Source organism: Canis lupus, chromosome 34 (assembly GCF_011100685.1).
Source record: "Canis lupus familiaris isolate Mischka breed German Shepherd chromosome 34, alternate assembly UU_Cfam_GSD_1.0, whole genome shotgun sequence".
Lineage (NCBI taxonomy): Eukaryota > Metazoa > Chordata > Mammalia > Carnivora > Canidae > Canis > Canis lupus.
The window spans coordinates 32,665,279-32,685,764 of record NC_049255.1 but is presented as its reverse complement, the minus strand read 5'-3'; the positions used below and the strand labels follow the sequence as shown (position 1 = coordinate 32,685,764).

At 38.5% G+C, this 20,486-nt stretch overlaps 1 protein-coding gene across 1 annotated transcript in view; it reads left to right on the top strand.

The window, feature by feature from the left end:
• WDR49 (WD repeat domain 49) overlaps positions 1-20,486 on the top strand; it is a 133,611-nt gene that overhangs the window by 60,873 nt on the left and 52,252 nt on the right. Inside the window, exon 8 of the mRNA XM_038583280.1 lies at positions 18,586-18,750. Within this exon, the coding sequence (XP_038439208.1) occupies positions 18,586-18,750 (165 nt within the window). The remainder of the gene's footprint in view (positions 1-18,585; positions 18,751-20,486) is intronic.

The following is a 20,486-nucleotide window of genomic DNA, read 5'->3' as shown; positions in this document are numbered from 1 at the left end:
ATCAGTGGCTAAGCTATAGAGAAAAGCTTTAACAATGTATTACGTTTATAACTATCAAAACATATTGCAGTTAAGGACAAAGAAAACCAAATCACCCACGGTGCCATCCGCCAGTGATAATTGATCATTTCAGAGTAATTAGACAAAGCAAGTAAAATGGTTTTGAACAAGTCGCAGGTGCCAGGAATGAGGAAGCAGATTCATACACTTTAGTTTCTTCCTCCCGGGAGCTCAAGGAGACTCAGGGCCTGGCTGTCTTCTTGGTGATCGTCGCCGGCAGGTGCCCGTTACACCTGGGGATGAAAGAAGGGGAGGAAGGCAGACACCTTCCTAACTCACAAAGGAAAACTGCAATCCAGTGAAATGAAGTAGAGAGAAGGGCAGAGAGCTGTCCATGGTAGGTGGTCACTTCTGCCTGCGGCTGGGGTGGGGGACAGACTGGAGCCCCTGAAGTCTCAGAATGGGACCCTCTAAGGGGAGAAGGAAGCAGTTCCACACTGAAGGATAGACCATGAGCATCCTCAAAGAGGTTTGAGCACTCTCGAAAAAAAGTAGTACTTTTTTTTTTTTTAAAGGTTTTATTTATTTATTCATGAGAGACACAGAGAGAGGCAGAGACACAGGCAGAGGGAGAAGCAGGCCTCATGCAGGGAGCCCAACGCAGGACTCGATCCCAGACCCCAGGATCACACCTGAGCCGAAGACAGCTGCTCAACCACTGAGCCCCCCAGGGGTCCCTCTTCCGGTGTTTCAAAGTACTCAGCAAATGTAGTTGTTGAGGCAGTAAAGGGAGCCGAGAACCAGATTGTGAATGTCGTTCGCTGAATATACCATGGCCTGGTCTTGGAAAAATAAAGCATGGACTTGAGGTCAAAACAGCAGTTTTCACATTGTTGTCTCAGACCCCTGGGGGGACTCAGATTCTTTCAGAGAATCTATAAGATCAAAACTGTTTTCATCATATTATTAATTTTTTGCTTTCTTTTGTCGCTCTTACGGTCTCAGGAGTGTACAGGGAGTTTTCTAGGGGCCACATGACTGCTGATGACCTCATTGCTCTAATGGCTAGAGGAATGTTTGCTTTTATATGCTTGTGTCTTAACAGTTGCTTGGTTTAAATTTCCAGTGTGGTAGATGCATAGTATCTTTGTCTTGGCCTCTCTCTCTTTCTCTCTTGATCTCCCCTACATAAATGGAAGCTGTTTGGATTCCTTAATAATTTTTAAGAGCATAAAGGAATCCCAAGGTCAAAAGTTTTGAGAAATGCTGAGTTAGTTAGATCAGAGTTCAGATGTTGGGCAGATAGCTTGTCATGTCTAAGCTTCAGTGTATTGACTGTTAAATATGCGTGTGTGTGTGTGTGTGTGTGTGTGTGTGTGTGGTAGTGGGAGGTGGAGAGCAGAGACACGTAAAGGGTAACAACATGGATCTCCCCAGCATGGACCTTCTGTGGCCTGCCTTTGGAAGCAGCCCTCCTTCCTCCCCCACAGTCAGCCCCAGCCAGGCTCCCCCTCTGGGGAGGGGTATCCTCCCACCATACCTCTCAGGTTACATGTTGGTGCTCTATGGCACTTTTTTCTTATTAACTTCTTGGTATCCCTTAATCTTCATTTCCTTCCTTCCTTCCTTCCTTCCTTCCTTCCTTCCTTCCTTCCTTCCTTCCTTCCTTCCTTCCTTCCTTTTTAAAATTTTTATTTTATTTTAATTTTTTATTTATTCATGAGAGACACACAGAGAGAGGCAGAGACACAGGCAGAGGGAGAAGCAGGCTCCCTCTGGGGAGCCTGAAGTGGGACTTGATCCCAAGACACTGGGATCACAGTCTGAGCCAAAGGCAGATCCTCAGCCACTGAGCACCCCAGCCCCCCCTCTTCTTAACCTTCATTTGCACCTTGTATCATGTGAAAGCATGTACTAGGAAGAGTGAGGATGGTGGCAGGGACCCCGAATTGGGCTTTGTCCAGGAATGCCCCCTTCAGATGAGGTAGTTGTTTATCCTGCTCCTTCTCTCCTCAGCCCTTGCAGCTCCTGCTCATAAATAGTCCTGGAGCTCATCTGTCATCCTCTCAGCTCTCCAAGTCTCCAAGGACAAGCCACACTTACCCCCCCACCCTTTCAGAGTATTGCTCACATTTCTAGGTGTTTTCCAGGCAGACACAGAACTCCCATTTTTCTCTCCTCCTATGTTTTTGGTGTAAGGGCAAGATCCTTGTTTTCTGCTTCTGTATTTTCCTACAACCCTTTGGCCTCTGCTGAGTAGCAAGTGCACGCTCGATTGCTAGGTTTGGTGACTTATCACCACTTCCCATTCCATGTTCAAAAGGAATCTGTGCTTTTTTGGTCCACTGGCACTTGCTCTGTGGTTATGTGGTTTGGTGTCTTTTGAGTAGAATTTATCTTTGTCTGAGTTTAATGAAAACCTCTTTTCTGTTGTTGTCATTTTAACGTGTTGCCGACGCTTTGTTATTATTTCATTCTGTTTGGGCTTCAGTGGAGACCTAATATAATCCCTGTATAAAAGCAACTTGGTGCAGTCTGTGACTTTTCTTTATCTTCCTGCCTTTTGGTGGATCCTCGCACCCTAATCTAAAAAAAGTGATGTTAAGCCCCACAAAATCTTTTAAAAGAAACCACATGCTTTCCTTCACCCGGCAATGCGTGCCCTCACAGCTAGCAGGAGAACAAGTTGGGACAGGATGAAGGAGTCCCTGGAATGCCTAATTTTGAAAGAATCAAAGTAACTCAATATCCTGGAGGCAGTTTTAATGAACTGTCTGCACAGAGTTCTTAAATGAAGCTTTTATTAAAAACCATGAAGGTTAAGAAACTTTTAAAAAATATATTTGTAGGTACCATATAAACTGGAATAGATAAAATTTCTGAGTCATCACTGGGGCTCTCATCCTAATGATGTGGGTTTAGGTGTTTCTGTAAAATAGGTAATGTTTCAGTTTGCCTTGCATCTAAGACATACTTATAGTCAAGCTAGACATTCAGGCATCATCACATTTGGGCAGATAATGATATTAACCATTTTTATTATTTAAATAACTTATCTTTGTGAAACACCTACGTGCTTATTATAAGACATGAAAACAATGCAGTAAGCTCAAATAAGGAACTAAATATTGAGGAAATATCATCAGCATTTCCTAAATATCTCTCTGTGCATAGACAATTTTGTATAAATATGGTTCCGCAAACTTATTTTTCATTTTATAATATATTGGAATATATTTCCTTAGATGTAGCTCTACTTCATCATTTTTAAAAAGCAGCACAGTAACCCATTGTAGACGCGTATCATAATTTACCGATCCATTTGCCTTGATGAGAATTTTGCTATTATGAATTCTTTTGTGCATAAATATATTCAGACTCATGACTTTATCTCTCTAGGGTGAAATCTTAGGAATGTATTTCTAGGTTAAAATATATGCATATTAGATAATTCGATACACAAATTGCCTCCCAGAACCTCACTATTTTGCCCAATCTCTAGAAGTAAACATATTAATCATATGCATGGTATATAAGGAGCCACGTCAGCGGCTGCCTGGCTGCCTCCAGCAGGACCCCTGCCTGAGGCCATCGATGAGGTTCCTTCCCATAATCCGGCACGGGATGTTGATTTTGGAATTTTGAAGACTAGACCTTCTCCACGTTAGCCACGGTGGTGCTGTTTCTTGAGGACCAACTCTCACACTATCACAGCAAACATAAAGCCAGACCACTCATTAAAAATGGGGCTGGCCTAGAATTCTTTCAGTGACGCTGCATCTCTTGTCCTCTCTTCTATATCCATTTTTGGGGAAATTGAGCTATCTAACCAATTCAGTTGGTAGTTCCCTGGGTAATTGTAAATCTGGGCAAAGGGAAGTGGACAAGCTTGAGGGAAATCTGTGTCCACCTTTCAAGACATTATACCTCTTTACTGCTTGTATTTAGGGCAAAATCAATGAGTTTCTCTTTTGAACAGAACTGGATGAGCACTAATGAAAACTTTCTCCTTGCTGCCCTATTTGCTGGGCTCCAAGTGGCTTTCCTTTTATTAACACGCCTTTTCTTCAGTGGTCAGCTTGAGGCTGTACTTGGTTACATGTCAGTCCTGAGGCCGTGAGCTCTGGTCACTTGTTGGAGATGTGGGAGGTGCCCTGGTCTTAAGGCTTCTCCAAAGCATATACAATGCACACATGTATGCACACACTTATTTAAATGTGATTAACTTGGAAGGAATAAGGCATTTCAATGTTACAAAAGATAAAAGAGGGGCACCTGGGTGGCTCAGGTGGTTAAGGGTTTACTTTCTGGTCATGATGCCAGGGTCCTGGGATGGAGCCCGTGTCGGGCTATCTGCTCAGCAGAGAGTCTGTTTCTCCTTCTCCCTCTGCCTCTTCTTGGGCTTATATTCTCTCTTACTGTCCCTTTTGAATAAGTAAATAAAAATCTTAAAAAAAAAAAAACTCAAAAGGACAAAAGGGCATACAGTGAAAACTTCCTCTTATTGCTTCTATTTACTCAGCTTTCATCACTGGAGGCAACCAGTTTTATGACTTTCAGGATCACCCTTTCTGCAATGCAGACAATGTCTTTTGCAGAGCAGATTTTTTTTTTTTAAATTTCAGGGCTATTCTATTCATACAGAGGTACATATGCATATTCACTTTTAAATTATGGGTGTGTATAATTCTTGATACTTAAGAATTGGTATTATTTTAAATGCTTTTTACACCAATGATAGAACATTATGCACAGAAACACTGTTCTGTATATTGATTTTTTTATCTAACAATCTGGCCTAGAGATCATCTTATTACCTAGAATATCCTCTTTCTTTTTTATAGCTGCGCAGTATTCCATTACGTGGGTGTACCAAAGTTTATTAGACAGCTCTTATGGACATTTAGATTGATTTCAGCATTTTATATTACAAATAATGTAGTAGTTTTTAACCTTGAGCGCACAACTTTTAGCATGAGTGAGGGAATACCTGTAGAATCAATTCCTAGAACTGAAATGATCTCATCGAGAGTATTTATGTCCGTAACCTTGATGGATATTGTCAAATATTCTCCATAAAAGCCACGTGAAATCCAACAGAAGAGTAGGAGAGGACCTTTTCCTCAGCTTCTCTCATCATCACAGTCTCATTTTTTTTTTTTTTTTAAGAATCTGGTTTTTTTAAGAGCACTTTTAGGTCTATAGCAAAATTGAGTAGAAAGTGCAGAAGTACCCCATATACCCTCTGTCCTCGCACATGCATCCCCTTCCCCATTATCCACACCCCCTACCAGAGTGGTACATTTGTTGCAGTTGATGAACCTATATTGACATATCGTTGTCACTAAATGTAACCACAGTTTACATTAGGGTCAATCTTAATGTGATACATTCAATGAGTTCAGACAAATGTATAATCACATGTATCCACCATTATAGCATACTGGCTTTTCAGATTGGTTTTTTATCACTCAGTAATATGTATTTATGTCTTCTTTCTATATTTTAATGGCTTGAGAGCTCATTTGAAAGAAATATCGAATGGTATTCCATTGTAAGGATGTGCCATCATTTATTTATCCATTCACCTCCTGAAGGACATCTTGGTTGCTTCCAATTATTGGCTATTAGGAATAAAGCACCTATAAACCTTCACGTATAGGCTTTTGTGTGGACATAAGTTTTTACTCCTTTGGGTATATATCAAGGAGCACAACTGCTGGATTGAATGGTAAGAATACATTTAGTTTTGTTTAAAAAAAAAATCCAATTGCCTTCTACAGTGGCTGTACCAGTCTGCTTTCACATGAGCAATGGACGAATGTTCCTACTGCACTACATCCTCATCGCATTTGGTGTTGTCAGTGTCCCAGATTTAGGTTGTTCTGAGAGATGCATAGATCACATTATTTTACTTTGCATTTCCCCAATAATGTATAATGTGGAATATCCTTTCATATGCTTTTTTTTTTTTTTTTTTGCCATTTATGTTCTTTGGTGAGGTGTCTGTTAAGGTCTTTGGACTATTTTTTTTTAAAGATTTTATTTTATTTATTCATGAGAGACACACAGAGAGAAGCAGAGACACAGGCAGACGCAGAAGCATGCTGTCTGCTGGGAGCCCGCTTTGGGACGCTTATTTTAGGATCTCAGATTCACGACTTGAGCCGAAGGCAGATGCTCAACCACTGAGCCACCCAAGTGCCCCATCTTTGGCCCATTTTTTAAAATTGGGTTGTTTTTTGTTGAATTTCAAGGGTTTTTTTTTTTTGTATGTTTGGATTACATTGCTTCATCGTATGTGTCTTTTGAAAATAATATCTCCCAATTTGTGGCTTATCATTTCATTCTCTTGACAATGTCTTTTACAGTGCAGAATTTTTTTTTTTAATTAAATGAAGTCCAGCTTATCAATGATTTCTTTCAGGGACTATACCTTCTGTGTTTTGTTTAAAAAGTCACTGCCAAATCCAAGATCATTTAAATTTTCTCCTATATTTTTAGGTCTGTGATCCATTTTGCTAATTTGTGTGAAGGGTATAAGGTCTGTGTCTAGATTCATCTTTTCACCTGTTGGTGTCCAGTTGTTCCAGAACCACTTGTTGAAAGAAAAGACTATTCATTATTATATTGCTTGTGCTTCTTGGTGAAAGATCAGTTTACTCTATTTATGTGCGTCTGTTTTGGGGGCTCTCTATTTGATATTATTGATCTAGTTGTTTATTCTTTTTTAAATATTTTACTTATTTATTCATGAGAGAGAGAGAGAGAGAGAGAGAGACAGACAGACACAGGCAGAGGGAGAAGCAGGCTCCATCAAGGGAGCCCCACGTGGGACTCGATCTCAGGACCAGGATCACACCCTGGGCCAAAGACAGATGGTCAACCACTGAGCCACCCAGGCATCCCTAGTTGTTTATTCTTATGCCAATTTTACACTGTCTTGATTATTGCAGCTTTATGGTAAATCATGAAGTTGGTAGTGTCAGTCTTCCAATTTTGTTCTTTTCCTATAATATTTTGTTAGCTCATCTGGGTCTTTGGCCTCTTCATATGAAATTTAGAACTGGCTTGTCAATATCCACTAAATAACTTGCTGGGATTTTTATTTGCATTGCATGGGATCTATTGACTAATCTGGGGAGAATTGAGATCTTGACAACATTGAGTCTTCCTCTCCACAGAACATGGAATATCTCCATTTATTTAGTTTATACTTAATGTAAGTATTTAATTTCTGTAGATGCTAATGTAAATGCTATTACAATTTTATTTTCAGATTCTGCTTTTAATTGTTGTGCTATATAGGAAACTGACTTTTGTATATTAACCTTGTATCCTACAATCTTGCTACAATCACTTATTAGTTCTAGGAGTTTTTTGTTGATTCTTTCATATTTTCTACATAGAGAATCACACCATCTGCTAACAGAGTTTATTTCTTCCTTTCTAATATTTATAGCATTTATTTCCTTTACTCGTCTTACTGCATTAGGTAAAGTTTCTATATAATGTTGAAAAGGGGTGATGAGAGGGAACCTCCTTGCCTTGCACCTCATCTTAGTAGGGAAGTTTCACATTTCTTACCGTTAAGTACGATACTAGCTATAAGTTTTTTTTTTTTCTGAAAATACTCTATAAAGTGGAGGAAGTTCCCTTCTAGTTTACTGATAATTTTTTTTTTATCATGAATCGGTGTTGGATTTTGTCAAATGCTTTTTCTGCATCTACTGATATGATCACAGGATTTTTCTTTTTTAGCCTATTCATGTGATAGATTGCATTAATTCATTTCTAAAGGTGAAGCAGCCTTGCATACCTGGGATAGATATCACTTGCTTATGCTGTATGATTCCTTTCTTGCACTGTTGGATTTGATTTACAATAGTTTTGTTAAATATTTTTATATCTATGTTCGTGAGTATCAGACTGTAATTTTTTCTGTAATGTCTTTATTTGGTTTTGGTATCAGGGTAATGTTGTCCTCATAGAATGAGTCAGGAAGTATTCCATCTGTTTGTATCCTCTAAACAAGATTGTAGTAAATTGGCATCATTTTTTCCTTAACTACTTCATAGTATTTACCAATGAACCCATACAGCCTGACACTTTCTGTTTTGGGACATTATTAACTATTGATTTATTTATTTTTTTTCATTGATACAGGCCTATTTGGACTTGTCTTATGTCTATTTCTTCTTGTGTGAGTTTGAGAAGATTGTGTCTTTAAATTGGCCAATTTCATCTAGGTTGTCAAATTTGTAGGCATAGAGTTTTTATTGTATTCCTCTATGATCCTTTTAATGTGTATGGTCCTTAGTGATGTCCTCTCTTTCATTTCTGATCTGAGTAATTTGTGTCTTCTCACTCTTTTTTTTTTTTTTTTTCTTCTTCTTATTTAGCCTGGCAAGAATCTTATCAATTTTATTGATCTTTTTAAAGTGACAGCTTTGGGTTTCATCAACTTTATTAATTCTTGAATTTCAGTTTCATTGGTTTCTGCTCTAATTTTAATTTTTTTCTTCTGCTTATTTTTAATTGCATTAACTTTTCATTTTCTTTTCTAATATATGCATACATTTTCCTCTAATTTCTGCTTTCTCTGCATCTGAAACGTTTTTATTTGTATTTTCATTTTAGTTAATTTTAATTTTAAAAGATTTTATTTATTTTTAGAGAAAGAGTGTGAGTGAGGGGAGGGGCAGAAGGAGAGGCAGAAGCAGACTTCCCACTGAGCAGGGAGCCTGACCCAGGGCTCAATTCCAGGACCCTGAGATCATGACCTGAGCCAAAGGCAGATGCTTAACCAACTGAACCACCCAGACACACCTACATTTTAATTTAATTAAAAATATTTTAAAATTTCTCTTGAGAGTTTTTCTTTAACCTAAGTGTTATTTAGAAATATGCTGTTTAAAATCTCCAAGTAGGGATCCCTGGGTCGCGCAGCGGTTTGGCCCCTGCCTTTGGCCCAGGGCGCGATCCTGGAGACCCGGGATCGAATCCCACGTCGGGCTCCCGGTGCATGGAGCCTGCTTCTCCCTCTGCCTGTGTCTCTGCCTCTCTCTCTCTCTCTCTCTCTCTGTGACTATCATAAATAAAAATTAAAATTAAAAAAATAAAATCTCCAAGTATTTTGGGATTTTTCCAGTTATCTTTCTGTTATTGATTTCTAGTTTAATTTCATTGTAGTCTAAGACCAGACATTGTATGATTTTTATTCTTTGAAATTTGTTAAAGTGTGTTTTATGCCCCCAAATATGGTTTATTTTGGTGGCTATTCTATACAAGCTTGAGAAAAATGTACATTTTGGTGTTTTTATATGAGGTAGTTTATTTTACATTTATATCCACTTGATTGATGATAATGTTTTGAGTTCAGCTATATCATTACTGATTTTCTGCCTGATGGTCCTGTCCCTTTTTGATAGAAGAGTACTGAAATCTTCTACTATAAAGGTGGATTAATCTTTGCATTTCTACCAGTTTGCCTCATGTAGTTTGATGCAGTTGTTAGAGTCATACATATTAAGAATTGTTGTTTTCTTGGAGACTTGACTCTTTATCTGTATGCCCCTTTTCATTCCTAATAACTTTCTTGCTCTAAAGTCTGCTTTGTCTGGAATCAATATAGCTACCACTGCTCCCTTTTGATTCATGTTAGTAATGTATCTTTCTCCATTTTACTTTAAATCTGTGTTTTATATTTAAATTGGGTTTCTTTTATACAACATATAGTCAGGTCTTGGTTTTTGATCCAATCTGACAATCTGGCTTGATTTGTTCATTGAGCACATTGACATTCAATTGATATAGTTGGATTAATAGATTTCTTATTTGTGACTGTTTTCTACTGGTTGCCCTTGTTCTTTGTTCCTGTTTTATCTTCTACTGTTTTTCTGCCTTTTGTGGTTTTAATTGAGCATTTGAAATGATTCTATTTCCTCTCACTTCTTAGCATATGACTTATATTTTGTTTTTAACGTTTTTTAAATGGTTGCCCTAGAGTTTTCAATATACATTTATAATGAATCCAAGTCCACTTTCAAATAACACTATATTAATTCACAGGTCATTTTATTACCTTACAATAACAAAATAATCTAATTCCTCCCTCTTTTTGCCTGTATCATTGCTGTCATTCATTTCCCTTATATATAAGCATATATCTGTATATAATCATATATGTATGCATAAGCATACATAATTGAATACATTGTTGGAATTATTGTTTTGATGTTAGATCAAGTAAGAATAAGAAAAACAGGAAAAATTCTTTCCATTATGTCCTTCCTTTTTCATGTAAATCCAGTTTCCTGACTTAAATTATTTTTTTTCTTACTAGAGAACTTCTTTTTAACATATTTTGAGGTCTACTAGCAACAAATTCCCTTAATTTTCGTTTGTCTGAGAAAGTCTATTTCTACTTGATTTTTAAAGTTGCTTTCACAGGGTACAGAATTCTAGGCTGGTGGGTTTTTTTCTCTTAACACTTTAAATATTTAATTCTACTCCCTTCTTGACTATATGTTTTCTAAGGAGAAGTCAAATATAATTCTTTTTTTTTTTTACTTTAAAATTTTTATTTAAATTCAAGGAAATTAATGTATAGTGTAATATTGGTTTCAGAAGTAGAACTTAGTAATTCATCACTTACATACCACACCCAGTGCTCATCATATCAAGTACCTTTCTTAATTACTTATTTAGCCCATCCCCTACCCGCTTCCCTCCATCAACCTTCAGTTTGTTCTGTCCTTAAGAGTCTTATGGTTTACTTCCCTCTCTCTCTCTTTTTTTCCTTTCCACATGTTCATCTGTTTTGTTTCTTTTTTTAAAAGATATTTTATTTATTTATTCATGAGAGACACACAGAGAGAGGCAGAGATATAGGCAGAGGGAGAAGCAGGATCCTCACAGGCAGCCCGATGTGGGGCTTGATCCTGGGACTCTGGGATCACGCCCTGAGCCAAAGGCAGATACTCAACTGCTGAGCCACCCAGGCGTCCCTCATCTGTTTTGTTTCTTAAATTCCACAAATGAAATCATATGGTATTTGTCTTTCTCCGACTTATTTTGCTTAGTGTAATACACTCTAGGTCCATTCAATTCTTGCAAATGGTAAGATTTCATTATTTTTGATGACTGACTAATATTCCATTGTCTATATATACCACATCTTCTTTGTTCATTCATCAGGTGATGGACATTTTGGCTCTTTCCATAGTTTGGCTATTGTGATAATGCTGCTATGAACATTGGGGTGCATGTACCCCCTTTGAAGCTATATTTTTGTATCGTTTGGATAAACACCTAGTAGTACAATTGCTGGATCCTGGGGTAGTTCTATTTTTACTTTTTTGAGGAACTCCTTACTGTCTTCCAGAGTGGCTACACCAGGTCGCATTCCTAGTAATAGTGCAAGTCCCCTTTCTCAGCATCCTCACCAACATCTGTTGTTATCATGTTCAAATGTAATTCTTACCTTTGTTCCTTTGAAGTAAGTTATCTTTTTTATCTGGCTTCTCTCAAGATGTCATCATTGACTCTGATATGCCTGCATATCCTTATTTTTAGCATTTATCCTTCTTTGTGTCATGTGAGCTTTCTGGATCTGTGGTTTGGTACCTGTTACTAATTTGGGAAAATTCTCAGTAATTATTGTTTCAGGTATTTCTTCTATTCCTTTTATCCTTCTCCTATTAGTATTCTCATTGTGTGAATGTTATACTTTTTGTAGTTGTCCCACAGTTCTTGGATACTGTTTTGTTTTTTTTTTTCCTCAGTCTTTGTCCTCTTTGCTTTTCAGTTTTTGAGGTTTTTACTGATATATTTTCAAGCTCAAAGATTCTTTCCTCAGCCATATTCAGTCTAGTATTAAGCCCATCAAAGGCATGCATGCTTCATTTATAAACTCTAGCATCTCTTTTTGGTTCTTTCTAAGGATTTCTATTGCTCTGCTTACATTACCCATCTCTTCTCACATGCTATCTTTACCCATTAGAGCCTTAGCATATTAATCATAGTTGTTTCAAATTTCTGATCTGATAATTCCAACATCCCTGCCATGCCTGAGTCTGATGCTTGCTATCTTTCTTCAAACTGTGTTTTTTAGTATGTTTTGTAATTTCTTCTTGATAGTGGGACATAAGGTACCAAGTAAGAACTCTGTAATATGCCTTTAGAAATGTGGCAGTGAGGGTGGTGGGGGTGGAGAAGCATTCTAGAGTACTAGCATTAGGTCATAGTCTTCTGTGAGCCTGTGTCTCTGGACTGTGAACTTCACATATGCTTTTTAAAAAAAGTTTTTATTACCTTTTTTTTCACATATGCTTCTCAGTTGTCCACCACACTTATGTCCAATAAGAAAGCTAGAGCCAGCTAGAATTTGGTACTTTCCTTCCTCAGATCAGTTAAGCATTGTTAAAACCCCAGCAGGTGAGGCCCTCATTAGTTTCTCCTGAGGGAAGACCTTGTTAGGAAGAACAGAATTACTCTAATGTGTTTTGAAATAGTTTCTTGCTCTCTGCCCTGGCCAGAAGCAGGAGGGGATATTTCTCCAATATTACAGTAAAATCCTGGTCGATAAAATGATAATACTGTCGAGGCCCCCCCTGACTGGCTCCCCTTGGCATTTTTAACTCTCAGACTTGTCCACTTTGAGCCTCCAGCAATTCATCAATTGTAGTTCTAGTTTTCCTCTCTTGGCGCTGCTTCCCGTGGACTTTCCAGTTCATGAGTTCCTGCTCTGGTAAATTGTAATTTTCTCTATTTGTCTGTTGATCTCTCCAATTCTGGGGGTAGCAATTTACCCTGCGACCTCATTTCTATTATTGATAAAATAAGAGTTGTCAATTTTTTTTTAGTTTGTTTAGATTTGTACTTATTAGTAGGATGGGTGACTTCTAAGCATGCAGGACCAGAACCTGGAGTCCAATGCAGTCTCAACTACTCTTTGATGTCCTGTTTTCTCAGTTATTTGTTTAGAATGAGGGAAGTGGTGAGGTTTTAGAGTCAGAGTTCCCCAAAACTTTGCATTGAGCAAGGGATTTTTAACTTTTCTAAACAAGAGTTTTCTTATCTATAAAATAGGGATTGCAATACCTCCCTTTTAGATTTTCTGTAAAGGACAAAAGATAAGGTATAGAAACATACATGGAACAAGGCAGGAATAAAAGCAAAATCCATATTAGCCAAAAAAAAGGGAAGTGATATTCTTCTGACTTTGCCCCCTAGTTCTTGTGGGTACCTGGTGATTTGACCTTTTGCATTGCTGTTTCCTTTGCCTAGGCTTTCTCAGAGCCCCCAGCTTTGCATTCACTCTGCTGATCTCTACCTCTGTCTCAGTTATAGTTTTCTCCATAATGCTTATCACCGCTAGACTATACCTACCTATATATTTATATATCTATATAGCTTTTTTCCTCTTATTTTCTCATCTCGGTGCCTCTCTAGCCCCGCTAAATAAATATAAGGGCAGGAGTTTCTCACCGCTGAATTCCCAATGCCCAGATCCTACATCTTGCATATTTTAGGTATTCAATAAACTCAAGGAATGAATTTGAGGGATCCCTGGGTGGCGCAGCGGTTTGGCACCTGCTCTTGGCCCAGGGCGCGATCCTGGAGATCCGGGATCGAATCCCACGTCAGGCTCCCGGTGCATGGAGCTTGCTTCTCCCTCTGCCTGTGTCTCTGCCTCTCTCTCTCTCTCACTGTGTGCCTATCATGAATAAATAAAAATTAAAAAAAAAAGGAATGAATTTGAAAGAGCAAACTACAAATTAACTTAAAAGAGGTAATAAATAAGATTTATAAATGGAGAATTGCTGCCTTAAAATATTTGGGCCCTTTTTCTGTACCAGTACTTAGATATTATCATTCTCCTCACCTCACTACTTACTAAGATGTAACTTCTAGAGATTTGATGTACAATAGAAATAAAGTTGGTAACCTGCTTTATATTATGGGGCCACAAACAGCACTGACTAAAAAATAGAACTATAAACAGCAATTAAATCAAATGTCCTCATCCCTTGGTAGCCAGCGACATCGGCTGCTGTAATTTTTATTTCCCTTCTTGCTTAGACCTAGGATTTGGAATGCATGTAAAGACAACTAAAATGCCTACTGTTGTTGGAATACAAGAAGACAATTAAGGGACATGGATACAGCCTCACATCTCTTAGAATCGTCTCATTGGCTGTGACAGCTTCAGATGAGGGAGACATGAAGACCCACATATTCCTAAATGGTTATTAACTCGGGTAAACAAGGCAGAGAACAACATTTAGCTCCTCAGGGCCGCTTGCACTAGAGGGAAGTTATTAGGGGAGTGTCATTTCTGCTCTGCAGACTGTCGGGGCACCGTCCTCATGGGCTGAGGTCTTGCCTGGTGAGAAGCAGCCAGAAATGAACTGAAAACTTGAAGAGATTTGGTCTCCTCAAAATCTGGCATGTAAATATGATACCAATACTTATCCCTGAGCTCCATTCCTGAGAAAATCACAGCTTGCTAAAAATAAAGTCCCCACCGTCCTATAGTCAAGCCATTTCCTTCACCTGCCAAGTGATGTTAAATGCATTCCTCTCTCACCAAACTTTGCAAGTCTTTCCACCTGCCTTGCTATTCTTGTATTCTTGATATTGTCATAGTGACAGAAGAGTCTGGTTAATGCTGGTGGTATGTCTGAGACATGGTCAGCCCTCGGTTTTCAACACATTGTTTTCCTGGAGACTCCACCTTACGGCAGATTGCCATAAAATGAGATCTGACTGGCTATCCACTGTTGTCATTATTGATTCAGGTTTCATGAGCAATTATGAAATGAGCAGAGAAAGGTGCTAAAAGCCGATGAATAGTATGTTAGGGCTCAGCCAGGTGGTCAAAGGAGGAAGAGTTTTGCTGCAAAGCAGCAAAATGTGGGAGTTACTAACTCCTGATTGAATGTCTACAGCAGATAAAAGTAGGGCAGTCGATGATTAGATGCTTTGTAATGTGGGCGATGTCAGTCTCAGGAAGCAAATAAGTCTTTTCCTTGAACATGGTCTCATTGTACTTTGCCCCCCTCCCTTTTTTTTTTTTTATCAGAGAATGTTCATCTTTTTGTACTGAAATGCCTAACATGCAAGTGCTCAATAAATACATTTTGAATAGAAATAGGTAAAGTCTTCACAACCTTTAACTTTTTCTTTAAAAAAATACTGTCAACATTTTCACTCTTGCTTGGAAAATTATGTTTCCACGGTTTTGTTTTTAATGAATACAATTCAGATTCCTAAGTAATTATATGAGAAATTCACCAGTATGATATAATTTGAGATTTCAGTGTACATCTACAATCTGCTTTCTAAAGCTGTAATTGTCTAAATTCACTGTCATGGTTGAAAGAAAGCAAGATATTAAATATTTTCCTTATATTGGTTTGGATATGAAAAGTGGTATCACCCAAAATAGAAAAATAAAGCTTAAATAGGATAGTAACACTAGTTAACTTTTATGGCTCATTTATTGCATACCATTCACTGTGCTTTACAAATATTAGCTTATTTAAACTTCTCAGAAATGGTTTGAGATGGTTACTGTGATTCTTTCTGGTCTGTAGGGGAGGGAACTGAAGCTTAGAGGTGTTAGGCACTGAGCCCAAGGTCAGACAACTGACCTTCAAACTCAGGCATCCTAGTCTCAGACTCAGGGCTCTTAACCACTAGGCATGTTGCACAAATCAAAGCAAAAAGAGGGACGCCTGGGTGGCTCAGTGGTTGAGTGTCTCCCTTCAGCTCAGGGAGTGATCCTAGGGTCGTGGGGTCGAGTCTCACATCAGGCTCCCTGCTTCTTCCTCTGCCTATTTCTCTGGCGCTCTCTCTGTGTCTCTCATGAATAAATAAATAAAATCTAAAAAAAAAAAAAAAGGCAAATAGCAAATAGAAACCAGGCAGTTACCTGGAGTGATAATTGAAGAGATATGTCACATTATTTCAGGTTTGGGCAATTTTGTCCTAGAAATTATACTATCGTTGAACAATGGTAATTAAATATTTAAGCTACTTTTGATTTTGTGAGAGACCATGTGTAACATACATACAGTTTTACATCATTTAAAAAGTTGTTTGATTCCGAGTTGTAATTTCAGGGAAAAAAAAGGATACAAGACATCATGTGCTCACAATCAGTTCTTTGCTCAATGGTGATCCTTTTATTTTCCAGTCTCTCCTCTCCTTTTAACCTCTGAACTGCTGTTTCGGGTGAACATCTCTTACCTGGACCTAATACAGCAGCCCCCACATGGTCTTTCTGCAGCCCCAGTTTGTTCTCTACACCACTGCCAGGAGTATCTTCACAAACCAACTAACAACAACAAGAAAAAATACCGTGTTGCTCTCCTCCTCCTCAAGTACAATGATTGCTGCTAACTTTGAGTCATACACTCCACTGATAATCCAATGAGAGCTAAGGCCCCTATCCCAGTAAGAACTTTACACACATGACTCATTATTCTCTGACATTGCTCTTTTTTAATATTTTAATTCCAGTTAGTTAACATACAGTGTGGTATTAGCTTCAGGTGTCCAGTACCGTGCTTCAGCACTTGCATTCGCACCCGGTGCTCATCACAGCAAGTGCCCTCCATAATCCCCATCACCTACTTCACCCATCCCCCCATCCACCTCCCCTCTGGTAGCCATCAGTTTGTTCTCAATAGTTAAGATCTCTAGCATTGCTCTTTAGGGATTTCAATATCTGTCACCAACCTGCTGCCTCACCTGCCATTGCACTGTTTATTTATCTCATCATCTGCACTCTGGCTGCATTACACTTCATATTGCTTCTCATGCTTAGAATATTCTCCAAGTTCTCTCTTCTAAGCACACTCTTAATTATCTGGGATGCCAAGCTGGAATACAGAAGGCCTTATGATGTGTCTGCCATAGACAGCCCATGATTCAAGCCTCATTATATAAGCTTGGGAACAGTACTTAGCTGATTAGAATCTCAATTTCATCACTGGTAGAATGAGGGTGATAACGTTATTTATTTTACAGAGTTTTAATAAAGATCAAGTGAGATAGTGAGTGTAAAGGGCTTGACATCCAATACATTCATATTCTTTTCTTCAATTGTAGATTGACCCTCCTCACCTTTTATTCCCCATCCCCCATCCCAGGAGTAGATTTGGGATTTTCCCCCCTGTGCCCCTACTGCAACCAGGGGTGAGCCCTCTAAACTTGTAGTATTGTTTGGGATTTATCTGTTTCTTGTCTGTTTCTCTATCCAGACCAATAGCTCTCAACCCAGGCTGTGGACTTACATAACCTGGGAAGCTCATTAAAAAAATGCTCCTTCTTCCTTCAATTAAATCAGAGTCTCTGATCTGGTGTACAGTCATGGTTTCTAAAGTTTCCCAGGTGATTTTAATATTCAAGCCTAGACTATAGATTCCTTCAGAGCAGGGATTCATTAGTGAAGCCCTGCTACTGTCATGGAGCTGGCCACAGAGTGGATGTTCAGTGCATGCCCAAAAAAACGAATGAACGCATGCACACATGATGGCCAGCCATCCAGGCCTTCTGAATATACATTCAATCAACTTGAACCTATTTAATTATAAAAATGCAATGCTCAAAGTAGCATATCATTGATAAATTTACCTTTATACAATGGTAATCAGTACCTGTGCAGATAAAGACATGATTTAAGTTTTCTCAAAGTCTAGATGTTGCTTCAGGCAACTTCCTATCTACTTATTTGTGTATTCAGTGTTTTATTTTTTTGTTTGCTTGCTTTTTCATTCTTTTGGGTCCCAAAGTCATACGGTTGGGGGTGATTTTACTTTCTTAAAGGATGACTAAATACCTAGAGCTGAAATTAGCAGTTTACTTGCCACCATAAAATTTCTCACAGTCGGGCTACTATATATAATCCTATCGCTTCTGGCCTTTGTTCTGTTGCCTTCCTCTTGGAGTGTATATGCAGATTTATATTTAACCTTCCTGTGTTCTTTGTTTTTAGTGGCCTATCAATAATTGTGTTCAGTTGTAAAAATATATACAGCACCTTGAGAAAGGGAGAAAAGGGACTAATAGCATTGAAAGCGGCAGCTCTAGCGGTTTGTTAAAATTCACTACCCCCCCATAATGTCTGGTAGTGGTTTCTTTTCTGAATGGTAAATGGAGGGTGATATGCAGTCAAATACTTCTTCTCCTATAGTGAATGGTGTCAGAGCACCATGACTAATAAAATCAGCTTTCTCATCTAAACACAGAAGATTTTTAAGTTTATTTCAGTAGGATTTGGTTCCAGTATGGCCTCTAGACAGTCAGCTGAACAGTGGGTAAGGGAAGTAGATTCCTATCTTTGCTGGTAAAGAGAACCATGACTTCATTTCCTCTGTTCCGGCTTAGGAATCAAAATGTTATCAGCTTAACCAAAAGAAAGAAAATACATCACAAACATGTCTCTAACTATTGTGAGGTGGGGGTGCGGGAAGTCTCAGTAGTGGAAATCCATGGGTTAGATATTTTTATTGAAATAAAAATGGTGTTCTCTGGGACTATATTTCATTTCTTTATAATGTTATTTTCTCTTAGGTAGTCAGCTCTGATGTGGGGTCTACTGTTTCCTTCTGGATGATAGACACTGGGCAGAAAATCAAACAGTTTACTGGTTGCCATGGCAATGCAGAAATCAGCACGATGGCCCTTGATGCAAATGAGACACGGCTTTTGACTGGCAGCACAGATGGGACGGTAAAGGTGAGAACACAGTGATGCTCTTCTATCCACATACAAGGAGGGTAAAATACTATGTGAGGAGACGTAGCTATAGCTCTATTTGCGTTTGCCTTTTTGGCCATGCAAGAGGAAAGATGGGGCAAGAAGAGTTAAATAACCTGCACCATCTAATAACAAAGCTGTTAGGAAAAAAAAAGCCTCTGTGGAAAATGAATAAATGATCTTTCTGAATAAATTATTTAGACTAAAAATGCAACTTGGCTTACTTATCTCAGAAAGCCTTTTCCAGTGTTCTGGATAGAGGACTACTTTGGGGAATAAAATGTCCAAATAATTTTCCTATGCTTCAGCTAATGCCTCTAGTTTTCTTCTCAGTTTATAAAATGAGAAATCAGGGCAACCAAGTAAACTTTTTAAAATGGCATCGATGTAAATTTGGGGGCAAATGAATATTTTAAAATCAACCCATGTTATAACTTGCACGTTTATGTGAGGGGAAGTGAGACAGTAAAGAAGGATAGTAGGAAGAACAATCATATTATTTATTATCATAAACTAACAGTATTTAATACTTCCATTTCTCTTATTTTGTGACTATTACTAATTTCTTCTGGGAGAAAGGTGCTATTATACTTTGCAAAAACAACATTTTCATGAAAGGCTTAGATATTTGTTCTCTGAAGTCATGTCTACCAGTGAATCCTCTCTGCTCCCCTCAGCTCTGACACTAATGACAGTTTTTGATTGGAGATGGCTTGTGACACTCGGAGGCAACAGAAGGCAGTTTCCCAGAATAAGCTTTGAATGGTTCTCAAACTTCTGTCATAACTAGAATCAGAGGGTGTTAATTAGGTGTGCCTTCCATGGTGAGGTGTATGATGCATGCAAGTAGGCTGCGAGGGAGGGTAATCATCTGGATATGTGGGTAGAACATGATGGAAGTTGGAGCCAGGAATTCAGGGGGATTCCAGAATGGCAACTGTCAGTCAGTGTCAAGGAAGTGCTATGGGGGGTTGCAATGGGAATCTCTGGAGGTCAACAGAACTGGGCCTTTGGGAAGGTTAATGGCTTGAGGCAAGGACTAGGAGCGTGGGTTTAAGTAATCTAGTTTTCAGGAGAACTGGTAAGATGTGTGAAGCTAATGGGACAAGTCCAACCCCAATAGTCAAGGTGGAATAAAACCAGAATAACTGGGACTGGAATTTTAGACAGGCTTAGGCAAGAGGAGCAAGTGAGTATCCCACTTACTAGTCTTAGGGTAAAAGACTGAACTGAGAAATAAAACAAGTAGACTCGGTTCCTTTTAACACTTTCTTGTCATGTTACCCGGTTATAGGGTCCAGAGTAGGGAAGACTTGCAGACGGTTGCTAAAAGCTTGCAGATAGTCCCAGCTAAGGGACTTAATAGGACCTGGGGACAGTCAGATCTTCACAATACCTATTTGTGGGTATTATTTTAGGTGGGTTTGGTGAAAGCCATGTTTAGAGGAAAATGAAATGACATAGGTGATGAGCATGTGCGCCCTCTAACATCTCAGCTCAAGCCTTGAATCTTAGAAGTTAATGTGAATTTAGTAGAATAATCACAGCTTTTGAAGGTATATTTGTCTTTATCATAATAGCACAATGGAATTCTGAAATCTGGCAACCTCTATGTAAGATGCATAAATCAAGGTTGAACTGCTCTGGACATGTTCCATGGAAAGACACGAATGAATGACATTTTCCAATCTCATTTATAATTTAGAACCCAAAAC